We start from the raw sequence: 22,926 nt of genomic DNA, 5'->3' as shown, positions 1-22,926 counted from the left end.
CAGATATGTAAGTAGGCAATTAGATATAAGGCCTGGACTTCTGATTCGTCAGCATATACATGGCATTTAAAAACATGGGATTGAGTAAGATGAGCCACAAAGTGAGTGTAGACACCAAGAAAAGGAATCTGAGGATGGAGTCCTGGGGGACTCCATTGGGGAAAGTTTGGACAGATGACGGGGGACCATAAAAAAAGACAAGAATGAGCAACCCACAGAGGCAAAGGGATCTGCATGCAAGAGAGGGATCTTATTTGCAAGTGTCAAGAGCAGAGAGCAATCACTGTGTCAATTGCTGCTACTAGGACAGGTAAAGATAAGACTCAGACATCACCATCAGATTTTTCAAGATAAGGACATTGGTGCCTTCAGAAGTACGATTTTGTGGCAGCACAGCCACAAAGCCATGTTGGTGTGGGTTTAAGAAAAAGGAAGAGGACATTTGAAGACCAAGTATCAATATAGAAACATTTCCAAGGATTTGGTCAATGAAATGAGAGACAATGGGACAGGTAAAATGAAGTCAGATGAGAGACAGGTGTTCCCCCTTGACCCAGAGAGTTTTTGTTTGTTTTACTTTGTTTTGTTTTTGTTGCTGTTGTTTGTTTTTAGTGCATGTGATAATTGCTTGTTTTATGCTTTGAGGAGTCATCCAATAGAGCTGGAAAAATGGTGAAACAGGAGAGAGAAAGGAGAATGCTGGAGTGATGTTCTTGAGTAGAGTATGAGACCTAGCACACAGGCAGTAAGGAAGTAGGTCGGATCTTGGCTAGAACCATCAACTATTCATATTTGGCAACAGGAAGGAGATAAAGTACAAAGACACAGATGTAGGCAGGGGAGTAATGTGCTGTTTAGAGTGTAAAGATGTTCTCTTCTGGATGCTACATTTTTTTTAAAAAAGAAAGCAAAGTCATCTACTGAGTGTGAAGAAGTTGCAATTGTTGGCAGCATCAGGAGAGAGGAAGAAGTGTAAAATGGTCATCTAGGGAACAGGATGGTGGATGGGTTAAAAAATACAGGGTGATTGCTGGGCAGATCTCAGAGCTCACTTGTGGTCATGATTCTAAGGGGATGATCTGGACTCTGCCTATTCTGTCTTGGTATCTGCCATCGCCTGCTGCTTATCCTTTGTCCGGAGACCACTGAGATTTCAGGGAATGTTTACCACACACTGTGGTCTTTCAGAGACAGAGCTGAGCCTATGCTCACATGGACGCTCTCCCTGAGCATGCTCATCTCCCTTCTCCACCTAGTTAACTTCTACTCATCTTCAAGACTCAATTTACTCCTAATTTCCTCTAGGAAGCAAATTCCTCACAATAATCCAGTTCAAGGGTTATCAAACTTGAGCAGATATTAGAATCTCCTGCTCTTTTCCCTTCTCCAACAGTTTCTGTTGAATAGATCTGGTGTGGACCCGAGAATGTGCATTTCTATCGAGGGCATCAATAACACTGATGTTGTGGGAAATGGGAGCACATCTTGAGAACCATTAGCTACTTCTTCCAAGGCTGGGGACAAGTGTGACGAGCACTTGGCTCTATACGTGGCTTGGGGAGTAAGCTCAGAAAAGTTGGATTGAGCAGCCAAGGTGCATTGGTTGAGCTTGGGAAGAAGAAAAGTCAGGCACCTGAATGGTAATCTCTCTTCCCTCTCGGTTAATCTTCACATGGTGCATCCTTCTGTTGGCAAAGTTCTCTACATCAATGGTGAATACATGAGTTTCTTCCTTGCTTAGCTGATAGCGAACCTGTAAACTTCCTTGAAAGAAAAATGTTAGAAATTAGAATTAAACATAGTAATCATAAAATGCAAAGGTATGATCAGATCATCTTTTAATTGATGACTACTGCTTTATAGGGACCCATGTCTCAATCCTTCCCTCATTCAAATTTTTAAAATATGTTACATATGTTCATCTGAGTCCATATAGAAAATTCTAAATAGAGCTGCAAAATTAACATGAGAGACAAAGAGAGAGAGAGAGAGAGAGAGAGAGAAAGGTGTTACCCAAAACCGAAATGCCAGTTAAAAAAATAAAATATCTATTTTATAATTGGATTATGAAACTTTAATAAGATAGAGTTAAGATCTTCACTCTTTTGTCAATTCCCACCACTTGCTATAATTGTCTTTTTTTCCTAATTGCTGTCTCCTTTTTAGATCTAAGGAAAAAAAGAGAACTGAGTCCTGTTATCACCCACTGGTAGAGTGTGGTGTGGTGAGGGCATGGTGACTCACTTTAACCCTTTATGGACCATTGGAATATTCAAATTTCATTAGGATAGTGTTTTTCAAATAGCCGTTTTCTATCCATTGCAGGTCGGGACATCAATTCACTGGGTCTCAATCAGCATTTCTTATATAATGGGGCAGAAATGAAAAAAGAAATGTGAGAATCCCAGGAGAAATATTAAGGATAGAAGCATATCAGCTGTGTGTGTGTGTGTGTGTGTGTGTGTGTTTCTGTGTGTGTGTGTGTAGGTGTGTAAGAGAGAGAGAAGGAGAACATCAGATCACAATGACAATGCAAAATGGTTGTTCAGGAGAGCTGTTAAAGGATACAAAATTACAGCTGGACAGGAGGAATAAGTTCTAGTTCCTACACCACCACAGGATGATTACAGTTAATAATGTATTATATAGTTTCAAATAGCTAGAAAGATGATATTGGATGTTCCCAATACAAAGAAATGATAAATATTTGAGATGACAGATATGCTAATTACCTTGATCTGATCACCATATATTATATGTATTAAAAGCATCACAATACACTGCATGACTGTTTAAAATTAGTATTTGTCAATTAAAAAAATGTAAGGCTGGAAAGCCACCCTACATAAGAAAATTGGCATGGGGAACAATCATTTATTGAGTGGCTACTTTATCTCAGGCACTGTGACAGGCACTTTTTCCCATTTAATCCTCTCGCCGGCATCACAGGCTGAGAGGATCGCGTGGAGTAGCCATGTGCACACTGCTTGCCGTCGTTTCCCTCTGTGATCATCTGATCTGGTGTCATTGGAGTCCATGAGCACCAAAAGGCGAGAGCTCTTCCCCAGGTCACGTATCGGCTGGGACACAGTGGAACGTAGGGGCAGTGTCATAAGCAGATGGCCATTAGGGAGAAAGGAACATTCACTCAAATTTGAGCCAAGAAACACTAAGGTGACTCTGTCCCACCTCCCCAACGTTTCTCACGTTAAAAACATAAATCTGCGACCTTCCTCAGCCTGGCCATGGCTCACAGGCTACTGGTCCCAGGCAGACAGACTTTTCTGAGGAACCAACATGTCCATGACTGATCCTCAGTCCTCACCCAAGTATTTGAATTCTTTTTTTTTAAGACTATTTGTTTTAAAAATGAATTGCTGCTCACAGAATTTCAGAATGCATGGATGTGAAATGAGATTGAAAATAATCCAAGGCAGAACAGGACACGGTAGTTCGGGACTGTGAGGCTGTCACCCCGCACAGCCAGCCCACGGGGACGCTCTCTGCAGCTCACCCTGGCTTTCTCTTTTGTCGGTTCTGACCATTATAGATTTCCAAATGTTATTATCTTTGTTATTTTATCACTTAAAAGTGAAGAACTGCTCCCTAGCAAGCAGCACACGTGGGGATGCCGTGTGCAGACAGGGCAAGGTGACCCCCGCTGCGTGTGGCAGGGAAGGGCACTGGGGGGCTGCTGGGAACTGTGCTCTTCCAGGCTCTTCTAATTCTAAGAATCTGGGTGTTTTCGTGTTTATTCAACCTAATAAAGTAAAGCAGCATGTGCTAATTATGTGCCAGGCATGGTGATAAACACCACATTCCACACGGCGCTTTGAACTCTTACTCTCACTGTTTGGGTGACTCACACTCACACACATATTCTCTGTGTACTTTTCCATTTCAGACCTCACTTCAACTCTGTAGTCCTCACTGCGTCTGCCTTGTAACCGTCCCTGTCGGGAACCGGTGATCCCAGCAGGGGCCCTGTCTGCCCAAGCACTCTGAAGCCCCCCAGCACCCAGGTTTGGGATGAAACATGCAAATATCCCTCTCGCTTTCCTGGGGGCTTTGGTGCAATCCTCGACTGGTGTCCTGAAACCCCGCACCAACTCGTTTTCGCAGGAATCCTGGGAGGAGCATGCGACTTTTCAAAATAAGCTTGTCACCACAAAAGGCCGATTTCCAGTCCTCCGTGAGGCTGGGGGCGAGCTGGAGAAGGTGGGGGGGCGGGTGCTGGGGATTTGCGGCTTCCAGCTGGGCACTGCCACGTCCACTTGTCTCTGCGGACCCGGGGACGGACCCGGGGACCAGAGCTGTTCCTGTCCTCAGACCCTCCTCTGCCTCACCTGCGTGCTTCCTCTGAGCTAACCCCTTCCCTCTGGAGACCTTCCGACCCCCGACCCCCGACCCCCAGCCCTGCCATTGCGCCCACCGCAGTGGGGAACATCATAAGTGCGCAGTCCCCTAGACAGCGAGCCCACAGAGGGACGGTGCTGTCCAGAAGTCTAATAAATCCAAAAGGGACTGACTGTGTCGGCCAGCAGTGGACTGCAATTTCCCTAACACACTGAAATGCCTTTCTTTCTTATTCGGTCCCTTTTTTTTTTTTGGTCTGTGTATATATTAACATTGCTACGATATAAAGGACACACCTCATTTTGTGTGAGTGTATGGACAAAGATAAGATTTTCACAATGTGGAAATTAAAAATAAAACTGATTTGAGCCTTCGTTAGGCCCTCTTTTCCAAGTCTGCTTCTGAAATAAACGTATTTATACTGGACTAACATTTTCTCACCAGCAAGAACCCTGTAAAAGTTTCAAGGTGTCCTATTAATGTGGGAACACTCAAGTTATACCTAGCTGCTTCTTTTTTAATATCTTCAGGCAAAATCCGTGGCATGATTTTTAGAATTAAACAACAAATATTATCAATGCTGCTTAAAAGCAAAGAGGAGGCGTCACATCCTGACGAACTTGCTGCTCACCGTCTGGACAGAGCTAGACTCCTGGGCTTAGCACTCGTATCTCACGAGGACTGAGTTCCACTTTCATCTGGAATGGTTTTTTTTCTTTAATTTTCTCCATTTTACAGGTGAAAAAACAGAGCTGCTAGAAAGTGAATAACTTTACATTGTTCTTATGAAGTGATGGAGTCAGATTTAGAAAGTAAATCCAGCTGGTTCTGAAGAGCCCACAATGGCCCGCTAGGAACCTCTTTGTCCAAAAGGCCCTTCCGTAACAACCCTTCTCATTTGACTCCCGCTGTTCTTCAGAGTTCAACGTAAGCCCACCCTGGCCTCGGAGAGGTGCCCTCTGCGGCTCCCACAGGCCCTTCCATTGCCTGTATCCTGGCAGGTGCTGTGTTGCCTGTCTGTCTACCTGTCTGTCACACACACAAGTTGGTAACTCCTTGGGGGTAGGGACATGTCTTATCCATTCTTGGATTCCCAGCACCGGGCCCATGGTTAAGTCCTCACTAAATTTGGAAGGAAGGAAAAAAGAAAAACAAAAGGAAAGAAGAAGGAAGGAGGGAGGGAGGAAAGAAGGGGAGACCAAAATAATTCAGTGGGGCTTAGAAGTTTTTCATATATAAAGCGATGACATCTCTGGAACAGTACAACTCTAAGTGGCACTTAGTTTCAGTGTGTTCAGGAACCAATTGTTCTTAGATGCCGCCTCCCACTCATGCTTACTGGCTTGAGTTGGGTGTACATCTGCCTGGAAAATCCCAAGGCTGACATGCCAAAGGAACTCCATAATCCCCACTGGCCCCTTATGGAGCTGAGCAGTATCTGCCCTGGTTTAGCCTCCTTCCCTCCTGTGTCTGAGGCCAGAATGTTTCAGGAAATTCATTCAGGTTTGTAAACCCATGAACCGCCTGGAACCTTCTGCCTCCTGCCTGTGGGTAGGATTCCGTCTCTTTTCCATGCATCTGATTTGCCTTATATGCCTAGTGTAAGGCTTGTCAAATTTGTTTCAAATTGAAACACTTTATTCTAATGATATCCACAGTGAAGGCTAGCATAGAAACAGGAAATTGTGGAGCTGCTCCAGGTGAAATACTAGTGGGGTCTGGAGAGATTCTCCTGCGGCCACTGCCCTCTCCCCTCTCACCCACCCTCATCCACAACCTCAACAGAACTCCTTGGTCTCCCAGGAGCACAGTGGAAAATACCTGACCTTTCGGAGAAAAAATGCAGCCTACTGGGATTTGGTCACATCTCCCCTGGATGGCTTCTTGTATCGGGCATTTGAGCCCCGTGAGCTTACAGTCCAGAGCCTCCTGGCTCTGGAGTCCAGGTGAAGCCCGACAAGCTTCCCACAGAATTTGGTGAAGCATTAAGTTGATCAATGTCCGATTTTCTGTGCACATCTAGGTAGATATCACTGGCTTAGGAAAAAGCCTCGCAGGTTAAAAAGAAACTATGCTCACCCTGGGAGACGTTGCATACATAATGAGTGCAATGCGCACTGTCTAGGGGATGGACATGTTTGAAGCTCTGACTCGGGGTTGCAGGGGGCAAGGCCAATATACGTAACCTAAACTTTTGTAGCCCCACAATATGCTGAAAAAAGAATAAAAAAAATGGCAAGAAAAAAAAAATTGCCAAGTACCTTGCAGTAGGACATTTTATAATTTATATCCTGCATGACAATCGGCTACACAGGAGAGGGGAAATGAGGGACCAGGAAGTCGGAACTGAAAAGTCCAAATGGTGTCCGGTTCAGCATCTTGAGTTGGGACTTAGGGTGAACGTGCTTGTGTCTCAGTTGTCCAAGAACATTACCTTTTGTTCATTTTACCTTTTCCCACTTTGCTAGTGTTTCTACTCTAATCTGTTTTCCACACTGCCATTACCGTGAATATTGTAACACTCTATTTTGTCATGGGACTCTAATGCCTAAAAATTTCCAAGACTTCCTAATTCTGCATGATAAATTCCACCTTCTTAACCTGACAGTCAAGGCCCTTTCCTTTCCTTGCCACCTTTATCACATACAAATTGTTCATATTTTAATCACACCCAAACGCTCAGCATCCCCCCAAACAGTGCTTGTTCTTGCCTCTGTAATTGGCATGTTTTTGGTTTCCCCTCAGCTGTAAAGACCCCTTTGTCTTCTTATAAGAAGCTCTTCCTCATTATTTAAGACCCAGGTCCCGCCTTGCCCCTAAGACTGATACGATCTTTCCTTTCACTACATTGCCACTGTGCTTGCTTATAATACCAATCTCGATTTATCAAGACTCTTTTGTCTTTCTCATCTCTTGAATTTAAGCTCCCCTAGGAGGAATAGTTGCTTATTTATCTTTGTGTCTAAAGAGAATAACACAGGGCTTGCTATCTTAAATCTCCAGAAGACATTTGTTGAATAAAATAGCCACTATGGAAAATGTTATCATCACTTCACCAAAATTATAAACTCATATTTATTCAATGCCTGCTGTGTATAAGACACTAGAGAAACAAATTGTTAAAATGCTATAGTTCTATCTTCAAAGAGCTTATAATCTATTTGAAGGAGACAAAAGCAACAGTCACACTTGCTGCTATGATGCGCCTACCCTGTATTAGGTGCTTAACCTCTTACTAAAGATATTTTTTTCATCAAATCCTCAGATTAGGAAATGGAATTTCAGAGAGGCAAAAAAGATCCACAAGTAAAAATATAATAATAGTATTCAAACCCAGAAGTACAGAACTTTAAAGTGTGTAAAACACGTGCCTCCAAAGAGAGGTGGGTAACACGGGAAGATGAGTGGATGGGGAAAGGAATAGATTCGGATGGGCAGGGAGCTGGGTAGACCGTTTGACAGTACAGAATGCATGTTTAGGTTCAAAAACAATAAGCAGTTACAAGGGTTGAAGCAATCAGAAAGAGCTTTTCAGAGAAAGAGGTTTACTGAAGGAAGTTGAACTTAGTTGGGAGGAAAAAAAGTGATACACTATGTAGCAGTGGAGATATAAACAGAGCCACGTGGCTGGACTTCACCCTGAAGCAGTAGAACTGTGGGCCAGTAGAGCTGATGAGAACCTTAGCAGGCCTTTGCCTAACCAATGTCCTCATTTTAAAAACAGGGAAACCATGCTGGGAAACCCAGACTGGGCAGGCCTGTGCTAGAACGCCAAGGAATTTGAACTTGTTCCTGTACAGACAGACCGCATATGGAGCTTTACACACAGGTGCAGCTGGACCGATCCACAGCAAGTGACATTTTAAGCACGTTAGCCTGGGTACCACAATGTGCATGTCAGATCTAAAGGGAGAGACACGAAACACTACCGGCTCTCGCAACATCAAAGGTAAGACTGACCCAGGCATTGGACCACCACCGTGGAACAGGAGTCGGCTCTCTTATTTTCCCTTAGTAGGACATTGCCAATTTCTTGCTTTCCCATTGCACTTTGAAAGAAGGGCTCTTCCACATGCTGATCCCTTTCCATTCTGCATCAGTCCATACCAATCCCAGACTTGCGCAGCCTCCTAGGCACATTTTAGTTTCCACTACCCAGATCATCCTCACCGGCCAGCTCCACTGCCAGGGTTCACCACGCACACAGGGGCCTCTCGTCTGCTGGCTGCTCAGCTTGGAGTTCTAGGAGCCGTCCTGTTTCCGCTGTCTCGTTTCCCTCACCAGCACCCCAACACATACGCCCCACATACAAGTCATCAACAGCCGCCTGGTCTCTACAAAATAAATCCTGTGTCTCTTCCCAGCTCCACCACCACGCTGCAGACATGGCCACTGCAACACATCTGGACTGGTCACCTGGGTTCTAGTCTTCCCTCCCCACCCTCACCTCACCTATCCAACCCCTACAGCAGTCAAAATAAGCATTTAAATTGTAAATCAAGTGCCACTGCTTAACATGTGTAATAGCTCTCCAATGCACTTAGGATAGACATCCAAATTCTTTCACAGGGCCTGCAGGAATCTCCATGATCTTCACCTCTTTGATCTCATTTCATTCCGCTCTTGCCCTCACCCACTACGTTCCAACTACACCTGACCTACTTATGTTCCCCTAATACTCCATGCTCAGTCCTGCTGCAGAGAATTTATTCCCACTGTTCTCCCCGCCTGGAATGCTTGTCTTACAGACCTTTGCGAGAAGCCCCTTCCCGTTCACGTCCTAGGTCCGCGGTGACCCACACAGCAACGCCTTCCGCAGCCACGCACACCCACCTTGGTGCCTCCATCAACTGCTTTCCAAACTGTCAGGAGTGATTGATCAGTGCGTCATGGGATTAATGTCAGACTTCAGTATTTGTTCTTACTAATAACTGCAATCCCCCTATAATTCCAATTATAAGAATTCTATTCTTCGGCTATATCCTCCTCCCTTTCCGGTTCCCCTGATACCTGGACGCCCCAACACTTAGTGTGAGGATTAATCTCACCAGCGACTCAGTGCTCCTCAACCCACTGTGTCCTCTTCTCTCTCCTTTCCCAGCTCAAATCACCTGGCCCATCACTGCCCTCTAGGATAATATGTAGTCTCAATTCCCTTGGCCCTTTCTTGCTTCTGGAATGTGGTATTTGCTTGGCAGAAACACAACTGCTTACTCTACTCCTGCTCAGTTTACCTGGTGGAAGAAACACAAACCATGCAGACTGTTCACAGCCACTTCAAATCCATGATGCCAACTTCCAGTGGGCTCCCCTGTGCCCTGGTGAGCTCAGTGCATTGCCTATGTCTGTCCACCTCATTAAATGGCTCAGACAACTATTTAATGCCTTCGTCCATTTCTCAGATCTCCAACGCGGCCTCCTTCCTCACACTCAGCTACTAACCACGTCTCCTGCTTCTCTAAGAAAACTGAAGCAATTAGACAAGAGCTTCTACAAAGTTCTCCCGCCCCCACATCTACTGACCTGTCAATTCCTGGCCCCATGTGCTCTGACTTTCTATTAATTTAGATAAACTGTCCACGTTCCCATCTAACGCTGACCTAGGCGTTCCTTCTCAACCTCTCACCTACTCACAGACAGTGCTCAGACCACAGCCTCCTCCTGCACAGTTTGTTTTTTAATTTCATCTCTCTACATCATTCCATTAGCATTTTTCCTATCTTAATAGAAAAAAGTCTTTAACTTTCTTAACTTTGGCTATTGTCACATTTTTCTGTTCTCTTCTGGCTTACAGTAAAACTCCTGAGGCATTATTTATACTTTCTTCCTCCAATTCCTCCTTCCTGTTTATTCTCAAACTCACTCTGGTCAGATTTCACCCTGGGCCCCCACCGCAACTTCCTCTGCCAAGATCACCAGTGACCCGCACGTTGACAAATCCAATTTTCCCTTTACAATCCTCATCTCACTCTCATTAGCATCCCACATTCTCTTCTTTTTCTAAAACGCTCCACTTTCAGAACATTTCCGTCCCCTGGTTTTCTTCCTACGTTAATGGTCACTCCTTCTCTCTCTCTTCTGCCTGTTCCTCCATCTCTCTCTGTGCCTTCCTTACGGTGAAGCGCCAGGGCTTGGACTATGACCATCTCTTCTCTGTCCACACCGGCTGCCTTCACCATCTCTTCCAAGGGGTGGCTCCATTTATCAGCTCCCTTGTTCCCTACCGCCACTGTAACAACATGATTTGGAGGCTGGAAGTTTGAAATCAAAGTGTCAGCAGGTTCTTGCTTCCTCTGATGGCCCCAGGAGAAAAGCCACCCTTGTGTCTTGCAGCCGCTGGTGGCTCCTGACAATCCTGGGCACCCCTCAGCGTGCAGCTACATCACGCCAGTCTCTGCCCCTGTCATCCCGTCGCAGGGAGCTCTTCCCTCTGTGCGTCCCTGTGTGTCTCTGCATCTCTGTGCCCACAACTCCTTCTCCTTAGAGTGGGATTTAGGGCCCACTCTAATCCAGTATGATCCCATTTTAACTTAATCACATCTGTTAAGAACTTATTTCCAAATAAGTTCACATTCTGAGTTCTAGGTAGACGTGAATTTTGGAGGGACAAAATTAATTACCTATTGTTACGGTTATTACAAATATTATTAAAATATCATTGGTTGCCCATTTTGTTTTAGGGACAGTCATAAATGCTTTCCTCACATTTTGTCATTTAGTCTTAAAATATGACACATTATGATATGCTAATTTTGCATATAGGGGACACTAGGTCTGTCTAATGGGGTTGGACATTTAAACAGCAGCCATTTCATGCAGGCTTTCCCTCTAATTTGATTGTGATCTATATTTTCCTGGAGGTTAGCAGCCATGCTTGGCATTTTTCCTTAGCACCTGTCATATAAAGATAAAACATTTAATAAAAAACCCTTTAGATGAAGAATATGACAATCTCACATAGTTAGACTTCACAGAGAAAACACTAAAACATAATTTTTGGCTATTTTAAAGCCAAACTCCATTGTCCAGGCTTGTCCTCAAAACATCGCATGCACAATTGAATGTTAGATGCAATGAAACATTGATGAAATAGATTGTATTAATAGAAGACACAAATAAATAGACAGATAGCTCATGTTCATAGACTGGATGAATTAATATTGTTTAAATGTCCATACCACCTAAAGTGATCTATAGAGTCAATGAAATCTCTATCAAAATACAATGTCATTTTTTCAAATAAATAGAAAAAACAATCCTAGAATTCATATGGAACCAAAAAAGATCCCAAATAGTGAAAGCAATTTTGAGAAAGAATAATAAAGCTAGAGACATTACACTCTCTGATTTCAAACTAAATCAAAAAATTATAGTAATCAGAATAATATGGTACATAAAAACAGACACATAGACAAATGTTACAGAACAGAGAGCCCAGAAATAAATCTGTACATTTATGGTCAACTAGTATTTGACAAGAGTAGCAAAAATACACAATGGAACAAAAACAGTCTTTTAAATAAATGGTGTTGGAAAAACTGTATATGTACCCATGCAAGCAAATAAAATTGGATCCTTGTCTCATACCATACATAAAACTTAACTTGAAATGGATTAAACAGTTAAATATAAGATCTGAAACCATAAGGAAACATCAGGGAAAAGCTCCTTGACATTGGTCTTGGCAATGTTTTTTTTTTTGATATGACACTAAAATCATAGTCAACAAAAGCAAAAATAAACAAGTGAGACTACAGCAAACTAAAAACTTCTGTACAGCAGAGGAAATAATCAATAAAATTAAAAGGTGACCTATAGAATGGGAGAAAATATTTGCAAACTATATATCTGGTAAGGAATTAATATCCAAAAAATATAAGGAACTCAAACCCCACAATAGCAAAAAAACACCAAACAACCTTATTAGAAAATGGGAAAATAACCTGAATAGACATTTTTCCAAAGGAAACACTCAAATGATGAACAGGTGCATGAAATGGTGCTCAATAACACTGCTTATCAGAGAAATGCAAGTCAAAACCGCAATAAGATATTACCTCACACCTTCCAGGATGGCTATAATCAAAAAAGGGGATAGATAACATATGTTGTCGAGGGTGTGGGGAAAAGGGAACCCTTGTGCACTGTTGCTGGAAATGGAAACTTGTACAGCCGTCATGAACAGTATCGAGGCTCCTCAACAAATTAAAAATAGAACTATCATATGATCCAGCAATCCCACTTCTGAGTGTATGTACAAAGGCAAGAAAACCTGTACCTCCAAGAGCTATCTGCACCCACATGTTCATTTCAGCATTATTTATAGTAGTCAACACATGGAAACATCCTAAATGACCAGTGAGGGATGAATACATAAAGAAAATGTGGTGTGTACATGTGTGTGTGTCCATATAGACACACATACATATATACACATCGAGATATATATACATACACATACATATATACACACACACACACATACATATAGTGGACTGTTATTCAGACAAAAAAAGAAGGAAATCCTTCCATTCCAAACAACATGGATGATCTCGAAAGACATTATGCTGAGTGAAAGAAGCTAGACACAGAAACACAAACACTGCATGTTCTCTTTTATGTGTGAAAGGTAAAAGGTAGAACTCATAGAAGCAGTAAGTAGAATGGCGGCTGCCACTTGCTGGGGGAAATGGAGAGATGTTGGTTGAGGGTCAAAGAGTACAGACTTCCAGTTATAAAAATGAACAAGCTTTGGCAATTTATTGTACAGCACGGGTGGTGATGGATGTGTTAATTAATTTGATTTTGATAATCACTACACAATGTATACATCTGTCAAATCCTCACATTGTACACCTTGAATGTTTTTAATTTTTATTTGTCAAGTAAACTTTTAAAAAAATGCAAATGTGATGACTTCAAATTAAAAAAAATCAAATATTTTTAAGCTGTTTGGAAAAAGAGACATTTTATGCGTTAAAAATTGCAAATTCTATGGAAGATAAAGTCACTGTTTATAGTAAAGGTAAACATTACGGTTTTTCTCCATAGTTTCTATCTTGGGCAAGGTGAGGGCAGATTAGAACTGAAAAGAATCAGCTATCCTAAAGAAAATATTCTCAGCTATTTGAGAATTTCTCTTGAGTCAGTAACTGCAATGTGCTGAGCACTCCCAGATCCACTCAGCTACGATGGTTTTCTAGGGCTCAATTCATTTCCTATTCAAAAACAACCTTGAAAACTCTCAGAGGAAGTAATAAACAGGTACCAAATCCTCCATTCGGTGATGGGTTCTGGTTTACTTTATTCAGCCCTATTCTAAGCATCTTAATAAGCAACAATTATCTTCTTCTATTTCAGTGCTTCTGTTTACGTTTGCACAAAATATTCCACAACCTGTCTTACCCTGAACTCAAAAGGCATTTGCATAGAGAAAGAGTCCCATTACTGGGAATGAATACAGACCAATTGCTACTCTCCCGTGGGACTCTGTTCTGATCAGTTTTCCTATTGCCTGCTTCATTGAATGGCAGCCCTCTTTCAAGGAAAGAAAAATACATTGGATTACGAAATTAGGAGTTTCTTTAATTTTCATTTTTCCGTTGATATGTACAAGTGAAACCAAATAGGCTCCTTGGTTCAGGCCTGCCCTCTGAATTCAGTCTCTGCTGCATGTGTAAAAGGTACACGCCACAAAAACCACGGGAGAAACTGGCTTATGTTTTATGTGCTTAGAGATTTCATTCAGCTACTAAAGATCTGTTTTTCTTTCTTCTGAGACCCAATTAGAGTTCACTTACATTTACGAACTCTCTTCTCTTATTTATATATAATTTATGGGGTTTGAAGGCAATAGTCATTAGGACCCAACACAGTAATAAGTGTTTAAAGTATTCAGGATGCGGGATGAGACAGTTTTGTAAATTTTATGTTCACTTTTTATGATCCAATTGCTTTTAAATATAGATGCTTTTGATAATGACACTTAAAACTTTAAAATATTGGGAACTAATGTTAGGCATTGTGTGTTTTTGAACAATTTTTAAAAGTTTTGATGACCACAGATACTGACAGTGTACAGCAATGTAATTTTACAAAAATGTTGGGTTACAATTTGTGGTTTGTTGCCTGGTTGGCTGAAATGCCACTGACAGCGATGACTTCTTCCTAAGAAGGAGCTTATGCTCATTTTCTTACATCTCTGTGGTGCCCAGTGCAGGGCCGGGCCCCAGCAGTGCCTCCACCGACACGCAGCAAACAGAAGAAGGTCAGCACCCACCCTGTGCTGGGGACGAGGGTACGAACACTGGCTAGAGAAGAGAGGCACAGCCTTTCTCAGGAGATGCAACCTAGCGAGTGACTCAGAAAGATAGCCACACTGTAACAATACAGTGAAGAGATACGCCGGCAGGGAGCATGCACCCGTGGGAGACCCGGAAACTCGGCACAGGCCTGGCAGGAGAGATAAACCCTGAATTGGGGTCTTGAAATACACATAAAAATTAGCCATGAGGACAAAAGGGAAACAGAGGGTTTTACCAGAGTAAGAGCATGTCCAAGGCAGGGGGATGGAAGAAAGGATGTTGTATGTCTGTGGCTGGGTGGAAGGGAAAGGTGTATAGGCGGGAAATAAGTAGAAGACAGCACATGCGGAGAAATTTGGGAGTGAAACCCAGCTCTGATCCTTTAAGGAAGCCGTTACCTCTATGGAGCCATGATTGTTTCGCAGACCTATCATTTTGCTTTTTCTAAATGTTAATGAAGATAATTTCGAAAGAAGCGCTGCTGTAGACGGCAGCTCTGATACAATTTCCAAGGATGTCATTCCGGGCAGTGGGGCGGGCGGTGACTTGACCCACAGCACAAATGCATCCACATGCAGGCAGCTGAGGCCTCCTGTCTTCAGTCACCAGCCCTAGGAAGTGTCCTCAGCTTCGCATACTGTGCACACCACTTAATAAGCATTCAAAAAAAAAAAAAATGTCTTGGGCTTAGAATGGTATTTCCTAAAGTTTTAAAATGTAAAAGATGTAACTTTGTCAGAACGGCCCCCTACCCCTGGGTTCTCATGTTTCCTTGTGTCTGTCAGCCCTATGCAGCCAGCCAAGAACAGAGAAGACAGAGCAGTTAGTACTGGCTTCAGGCACTTCCATAAATGAAAATATAAATGATGGTCAATTAGGGATGATTTCCTAAACCATTTTCTAAAATTGGTAACAAACAGTGCAACTTGCCCACGAATAACTCCAGGCCCTTGATGACGATGCACGGTCATCAAGACATAACCAATGCAGAAAAACAAGCACCACATGTACTCACCATCACATTGGTATGGACTGACTTAACTGCCCAACACTTAAGTGCACATATGGAAGTAACATTCATCAGGTGTCGGGCAAGTGGGAGGGGGGAGAAGGGAGTGGGTATATTCACACCTAATGGGTGCGGTGCACACAGTCTGGGGGATGGATAATATTTGAAGCTCTGACTCAGGTGGGGCAAAGGCAATGTATGTAACCTAAACATTTGTAGCCCTGTAATATGCTGAAATAAAAAATAAAAATAAAAATAAAAATAAGACATAACCAATAACCATAGGATCTTATTTATTGGCATGGAGACAATCAGGTCAAGAACTTTCCTGGCTGGGGGGGCCTTCGAGTTCTGCCTCTCACATCCTACCTGTTCTGTGATGTGAAAATGCTGTGAGTTGGTCAACATGTGCATATTATGAGTGCCTACTGTGTACCTTCTGCTGGGCCCGGGACTCCACAGCCACAGGCCCCTGCTCTCGTGGAGCTCCCACCTACCAGGCAGCCATCCACAAACAAAAACATATTGTGACCCAGAGAAAATGTGCCAAGCTCTGTGGGCAGAGAGAAGACCAGCTTATTCAAAAGGATCTTCCCACTACTCTGTCATGCCTGAGCCAGTCTGCGGCCTTCCCGCTGACCATGCTTCCCCTGGCATCCTCCCCTAGACCAGCAACAAATCTGTCTTCCTCCGCCATGCCTGTGTGGTGTTACCTCACTGTGAAGAGGCCTCCCTACATGTTATCATAATAAAAACCAATGCCTGGCCTGTGTTCTCTCATCTTAATGCAACGTGTCTGTTAGTCCTGTCTCCAGGAATCTCCCCCTCATGTCCTATACTCTGTCCTAAGGACACCCACACCCTCTCAGGCTTTATTATTGTTCCCCCCCGCTGTTCCCTGCACATAGTAGGAGCTGCCTAAATACCTGCCAAATGAAAGAATGAATGCATTTCAAAAAACATGTGCATAGAAAGAACACGATGTCATTTTTTCACTATGTCGATATATTAGTTCACTTATAGCAAAGTTGAAAAAGAGACAAGTGTGCTTTTGCTGAGAGAAAAATAAAATGTAATTGTGTTTGGGTCTCCCTGCCGTTTAGCAGAGCTCCCAGGCCTCTCCGAGCAGCCCTGCATCACTGACAGTGCATCCGAGCTCAGGGGAAAGCGGGGAGCTCCTGACAGGAAGCCCAGTGCTCCCTGCACAGCAAGGCTGCATCATTATTTTTGCCATTGTTAAAATGATTCTGAAAAGAACCCTATTAATGCAGCGCCATAGTTAAGAGCTCCATTTGCACAACAGGGAATGGGAAAGAGGCACGTGTGGTGTTGAACGCCGGAACGCAGCCTGGAGTGCACGTTCCATCACCAGCTGATAGCAATTGAACGGGTATAATTTGCCATGTAGGCAGCAGTCTAAGAATTCTGAAAGACCGAGTCCTTATCTCAAGTTCAAATTTCTGCCTAGTAGAGGGGAAATTTGGGAAAAGATGAATTCCTTGGAGAAGTATGTTTACATAGAAAAGAACCAGTCGTTCTTATTTATTTACTGTTTTGTAAACAGCACTGTGCCTAACACATTACATCTGCTAGATACTAATTCAAGTGCAGATGACTTCTGCACTCAACCTGCTAACGCTCAGGTGATGCTCCCACCCCTTTCTGGGTGAGGGAGGGACTGGAAACAGAGCCAGCTGTGAAACGAAGGGGCCCTCTGCTCTGCATACATTTCATCTCCATAACTTGCTTCAGCAGGAAAAGAAGAGTTATTTCAACCAAAGTTGGGATTCAGTCACTAAGGTGCTTCAAAGCCAATAATGAATTCTGAATTATAGAACTGTAGCCCATGTTTTGAACGTTCCCTTTTCCCTTAACTTTTTTGTTGATTAATGAGAATTTCTGATGGTCCAAAGTTAGTACAAAGCCAAGGTTTTCCTTCTAAAAGCCACTTAGTGTCACCTACCTGGTGTTTCAATCCCAGTTACAAAGTCAGACCCTCCTATACTCAGGTTCCACTTTGGTAAAATTGGGCCTGTTAATAGCCCGCAATCGCCTCTCACAGGGAGAGCTGAGAGGTGCTTTCTCCTGCCTTTGGGTTGTGAGGGCTTTGCTACTGGTACAATGCTGAGAGACGCACAAACTTAAGTCCTTAGAGATGGGTGTCTTAGAAATCAAAGGCACTATTTGCTATTTGCAATTCATATTTGCAAAGTGCTTCAAGCTCCCTGGGGAAAGCTGGAATACAAACACGAGGTATGTGTGTAATTAATAACTCTTCAGTGGGGATTATGGCCTCTCCGGGTAAGAGCATATTTATACGTTGACACTCACATAAGAAAGTAAAATGATTTCAAAACAACCCAGGGCATATTCCCCCTGGACGTAGGGAGAATTAATGTGTAGAACGCTCAAGAACACGGATGGAAGTTATCACAGACAGACACTGCAATCCGCTCTTGCACCGGAGACCACAGCACGCACTCACATCCAGCTGGGAGGTGACTCCGCCATGCTCACTTGAGGATGGGCAGGAAAGAGCATGATAGTCGTTATGACTAAATGTGCTAGGATCCTTTCCCAGAGAATCATGAACCGAGACAGAAAACCAAATCACCATTCCCGATTCTTCTCTTTATAAACAGTCCACAAAATTAACATAAGTATTTGACAATGAAAACTTGTAAGGGGATGAGCTGTCTGTAACAGGAATAGTTTCACTTTAGAAGCTGCCTTTATTTTTATGTGACATTATGATTTTGACATCCACGCTGACGTATTAGCTTCTGACTAATATTAATAACAATATACAACTATATTTGTGTGGAGTTTTACAAAGCAGTTTGCTAACCATTCATTAATTCTAGAATCTTTCATGAGAGTTCTAAGGTGAGTAACTTTCTAAAATCTGCTTTTAGCCTTTTTTTTTTTTGCTACAATCATCCCCTAGAAAATGTTATCTTTTCCCCAGTGTCTGTTTTTTTCTCCCTTCTACCCTTTCTATCTTTAAATCTTTCTTTGGTTGGCCATTGACCACAGGATAAAGCAGAATAAAGATGCAGTTTCTTACCACAGGTTGCCAACCACAGTTCTAATTTTTTTTCCTCCCTCTAATATATCCTCAATAATCTAACTGGGCATTGATGCCCTTCTTATTGATGACACTGTGTGTGATGTGTGATCTGGGCCAAGAGACATAGCCCCTCTGTGAATCTTTGCTAGGTCAGTTAGGAGAGAGAGAGGTAGGTGGTCATTCTTCACTATGTGAGTTTTGATAAGTCATCCAACCTCTTTGGCCCTAGCTGCAAAATAAAGATATTAATGTCTACTTCACAGATGTTTTGCTAGATTTTTTTAAAAAATGTAATGTTTGCACAGCACATAACTGATACTCAACATCCAGGAATTGTGCAGAAGTCTGACACTAGTACCGTGCCTGGGGACAGAGTAGTGCCAGATGCCCTCTCGCAGGGTTGGATTCTATGCCTCAGACCCCCGTAAGACCACATCAAACTTTCTGGCATGGATCTGGGTGTGGCTACCTGGAGGGTGCTCACCTCCAAGCAAGCTCCTCTGTGTTCTTGGAGCTTGGCCAGGGTTGCCATGAAGGACCTTTGCCAAGTTCTGCAACAATCCTAGCAATTTGTAACGCATATCTAAGGCCTTAAAATTTTTTTCATATATTTAGATCTAACAATTCCACATCTAGGAATTTACCCAGGGCAATAATTGAGACCCCAAATATTGAGCAGTAGGCAATTGATCTTATGACCAATTTTGGGGGAAAAAAGTAGGCAAACATTAAAATCAAACTAAGGTTTCTAACAGTGTTAGACTAACAATAAAAAATGTAAACAAACTATATAATCAAATACAATGTATCTGCTAACATATAACAATATGTAAAGATGTCCACAACATAATATAAATGAAGGTAATTCTAAAACAGTATGTATAGTCTGATTATATTTGCATTTCAATATCCATAGGTAGCTAAAGTCACCGTATTATGAACTCTGTTTTACACATCGTGCTAAATACTTTACCACCTTATCTTTAATCCTCACAATAACCCTTCAAAGTAGATGTTATTATTTCCATTTTATAGATGAGGAAACCAAGGGTCAAAGCATCTTATGACTTGACTAAGGTCGCTAGAGCACTGGATGTAAACAAAAATTTTAGCCTATTTATCTTGGTGATAGGATGCAGGGTGATTTGTTCTTTCCTTCCTTCCTTCAGGCAGAGTTCCACTTCTTTACCCCGGGGTAGAGTGCAGTGGGGTCCTTGGACCTCACTGCAACCTCAGACTCCTGGGCTCAAGCAATCCTCCTGCCTCAGCCTCCTGAGTAGCTGGGACTACAGGCATGCGCCACCACGCCCGGCTAATTTTTTCTATTTTTGGTAGAGAGGGGGTCTCACTGTTGCTCAGGCTGGTCTCAAACTCCTAACCACCAGCGATCCTCCTGCCTGGGCCTCCCAGAGTGCTGGGATTACAGGCGTGAGCCACCACACCCGGCCTTGTTATTTCTTCTTTTTGCAAATATTTGCTTTTAACTTTTTTTCAGTAAGTATGCATAAATTCTAAGTTATTTTAAAGCTGTCTTTATAGCAAGTACACTGGAGGAAGGTGTTGAGGACACACCTGCAAGACAGGTAAGTGGCACCCTCAGTGCCATAGCACATTTGACTTCATGGTTAAGATTTCACCCAGGCTCCCTTGGCGTGACTTAGGGGAGTCCACTGTCCTGTTACTTGTAGATTGCACCGCACCAGCCGCCTCTTCCGTTGCCATTCAACAAGAAATATCTCCTGGCAGCTTGCACAGACCTTCTGCTGCAACACCTCCCCTTACAGCCTGGATATTTAAACACTGAACTACTTCTCTCCATGTGGAACAGCTGGCTAGGAAGCCTGTGCCTTAATTAGCCTTTTCTCCCTGGGGATTTGTTCTCAGTAACTTCACTCTTCAAAGAAAGTACAGCTGGTGAGATGAAACAACAGAGTCAATTATCTAAAATTTCCTTTTTAAGGGAAACATCATTTGTACCTATATGTGGTAGGGGGCAAAGAGGAGTTATTTGTATTAAAGACACTAGACATTGGCTTTAGATTGAACCACCCAAAGTTAAAGTCTGTGCCATAGTGGACAAGAACACGGATTTTAGAGGCGGGTATCTGAAGCAAATCTTAGATCTGCCACTTTATCAGCAATTTAAAACCACTCTGCCTTGGTTTCATGATTTGAGATGATACATAGTATCTGTCACATAGGCTTACACATGGTGCCTGGAATGTAGTCAATTGCTAACGTTTGTTCCCTTGTAACCATCTTTTATCTCTTGCATCAGTGTGCAAGGCATAAAATAGGTCCTTGGTAGACATCTGTTAAGCAAATGCTTACATTACACTTATAGAGAAGCCATTTCTCAGGCAAATCCAACTATCCAAACACAGCTTAGAAGGGACTGAGAGGAAAAGGGAATTTCAATTTTTTAATAAACCTCCTGTGTGGCAGGCATGGCTTTAGGTATTCTACAATATTCTTACATTCTTCCTTATTTACATCACGACATTTTTTTAAGAAAATGAGACATAGACATTATTATCAAACTTTGTGACCATGGCAACAGTCTCTGAGAGATTAAATGTCTCTTGCAAGGTTACAGCAGTGGTAGCCTCAGGTGTCACCTACCGCTGACATCCCAGCTCATGCTCACTGGGTGCGACTTGGCAGAGGAGCAGCTCAGAGCCGACTCAGAGACCGTCCACCCCACCAGCTCACCCAGCCAGAGAACATTAGAGTCATCAAGTTAAAGGGCTCCCCCTACATGGCAAGCCTTGGTCCGAGACAGATGACAGCAAGGAAGGCAGGAGAAAAACTACAGAACACAGACAAGAGGACTCGGCTGCCCTAAGGATTACTCTGTTATGCATTAAACAAGCATTATGTTCCTCAGCCTGACATAGGGCTACTTAAGAAAGGCTACATCATGTTTAGTTGGTAATTGCAATAAAGAAGAAAAATGTGTTATATAATGCAAATGCTGAAATAGTGACATTTTACTATTTACAAATAAAATAAGAATACAAGTGGGTCATGGTCTCCCTGGCTTCCTTCCTTTGCCCTCAGAGACAGCCCCACCAGGGTGCAGGACTGAGGTGCTGCGGTCCGTTCTCATGGTTTAAGTCTCACCAGGGACATGATTGCAGAAGAATGTCTCCATTAACATAATTATTCTGGGGGACAACAGGTCAGGTCAGGCCTCATCACAGTATCTACACAGACCCTGGGGTGCACCGACTTGGCTTCTCAAAGACCACCCGTCCAGAAGCTGTAACTGTCCCAGGCCCCCTGGCTAGTTAGGGTTGCAAACCTGGTTTAGAATCAGCTGGAGGGCCTGTCAGGACACAGAGAGCTGGGCCCCACCCCGGGTTTCCAGTTCAGCAGGTCTGTGAAGATGGGAGCTGGGGGGAATCAGAAGTTGCAATTCTATCAAGTCCCCACGTGCAGCCGATGCTGTTGGTCCAGGGGCCCCACTCACAGAACCGCTGGGTTGAGAGAACTGGTCTGACCCTGGAGCAAAGGAGGGGAGAGAGAAGAGGGAAGCCCGGGCTTCATCCCAGAACACCGTAGTCGGGGCTGGGGAGAGGCATTGGGCCTGGAAGCCCCACTCACCTTCGAATCCCCCCACCTTCTCTCTTCAGCCCCTACCACACACATCCCTGGGTTTCCTTAACACCAACCCTTGCAGCTCTAAACCTACTCACCGACACAGCTGAGCACGCGTGGGCCCAGGCCCAGTCTGAGACAAGGCTGTGCAACTAACTTAGGATATTTACCTTCACTACTAACCCAGGAAATGAGAATTAAAATAACAAGATAAATACTTTGGAAAGGTTTTAAACAGGGTAGGAATATGATCATAACATTTCTTAAACCAAGGTACCTCTTTCAGTATTTCATATTTAACACAGCTTTAACTCTGTGGGTAAGGTCTCAAAATCTAAACAATTCAGAGTTTTAGAATTACCACTTGAAGTTAATACATGAATTACATTAATATAAGGTGTAATTATATTTTTATATAAAAAAGCAGAGTATACTAAAATGCAAGAATACCCCAAACAGACATTTAAATCCTTAAATTCACTTTTATTCAATAAGACAAAGTGATGAAGAAAGACTCGTGGGCCTTCTCCCTTTTTAACAGTTACAGGCGTTTTTGAGGTTCTGATGAAAGCTCTGGGTCCTGTCCA

General features: G+C 43.0%; 1 protein-coding gene across 2 annotated transcripts in view; it reads right to left on the bottom strand.

Annotated features, from left to right (window-relative positions):
• CNTNAP5 (contactin associated protein family member 5) overlaps positions 1-22,926 on the bottom strand; it is a 770,280-nt gene that overhangs the window by 45,647 nt on the left and 701,707 nt on the right. For both annotated transcript variants that reach the window (XM_069473762.1, XM_069473772.1), the window contains exon 20: positions 1,634-1,764. In XM_069473762.1, the coding sequence (XP_069329863.1) occupies positions 1,634-1,764 (131 nt within the window). The remainder of the gene's footprint in view (positions 1-1,633; positions 1,765-22,926) is intronic.

Source organism: Eulemur rufifrons, chromosome 1, assembly GCF_041146395.1.
Source record: "Eulemur rufifrons isolate Redbay chromosome 1, OSU_ERuf_1, whole genome shotgun sequence".
NCBI lineage: Eukaryota > Metazoa > Chordata > Mammalia > Primates > Lemuridae > Eulemur > Eulemur rufifrons.
This window is presented reverse-complemented; position numbering and strand designations above follow the sequence as displayed.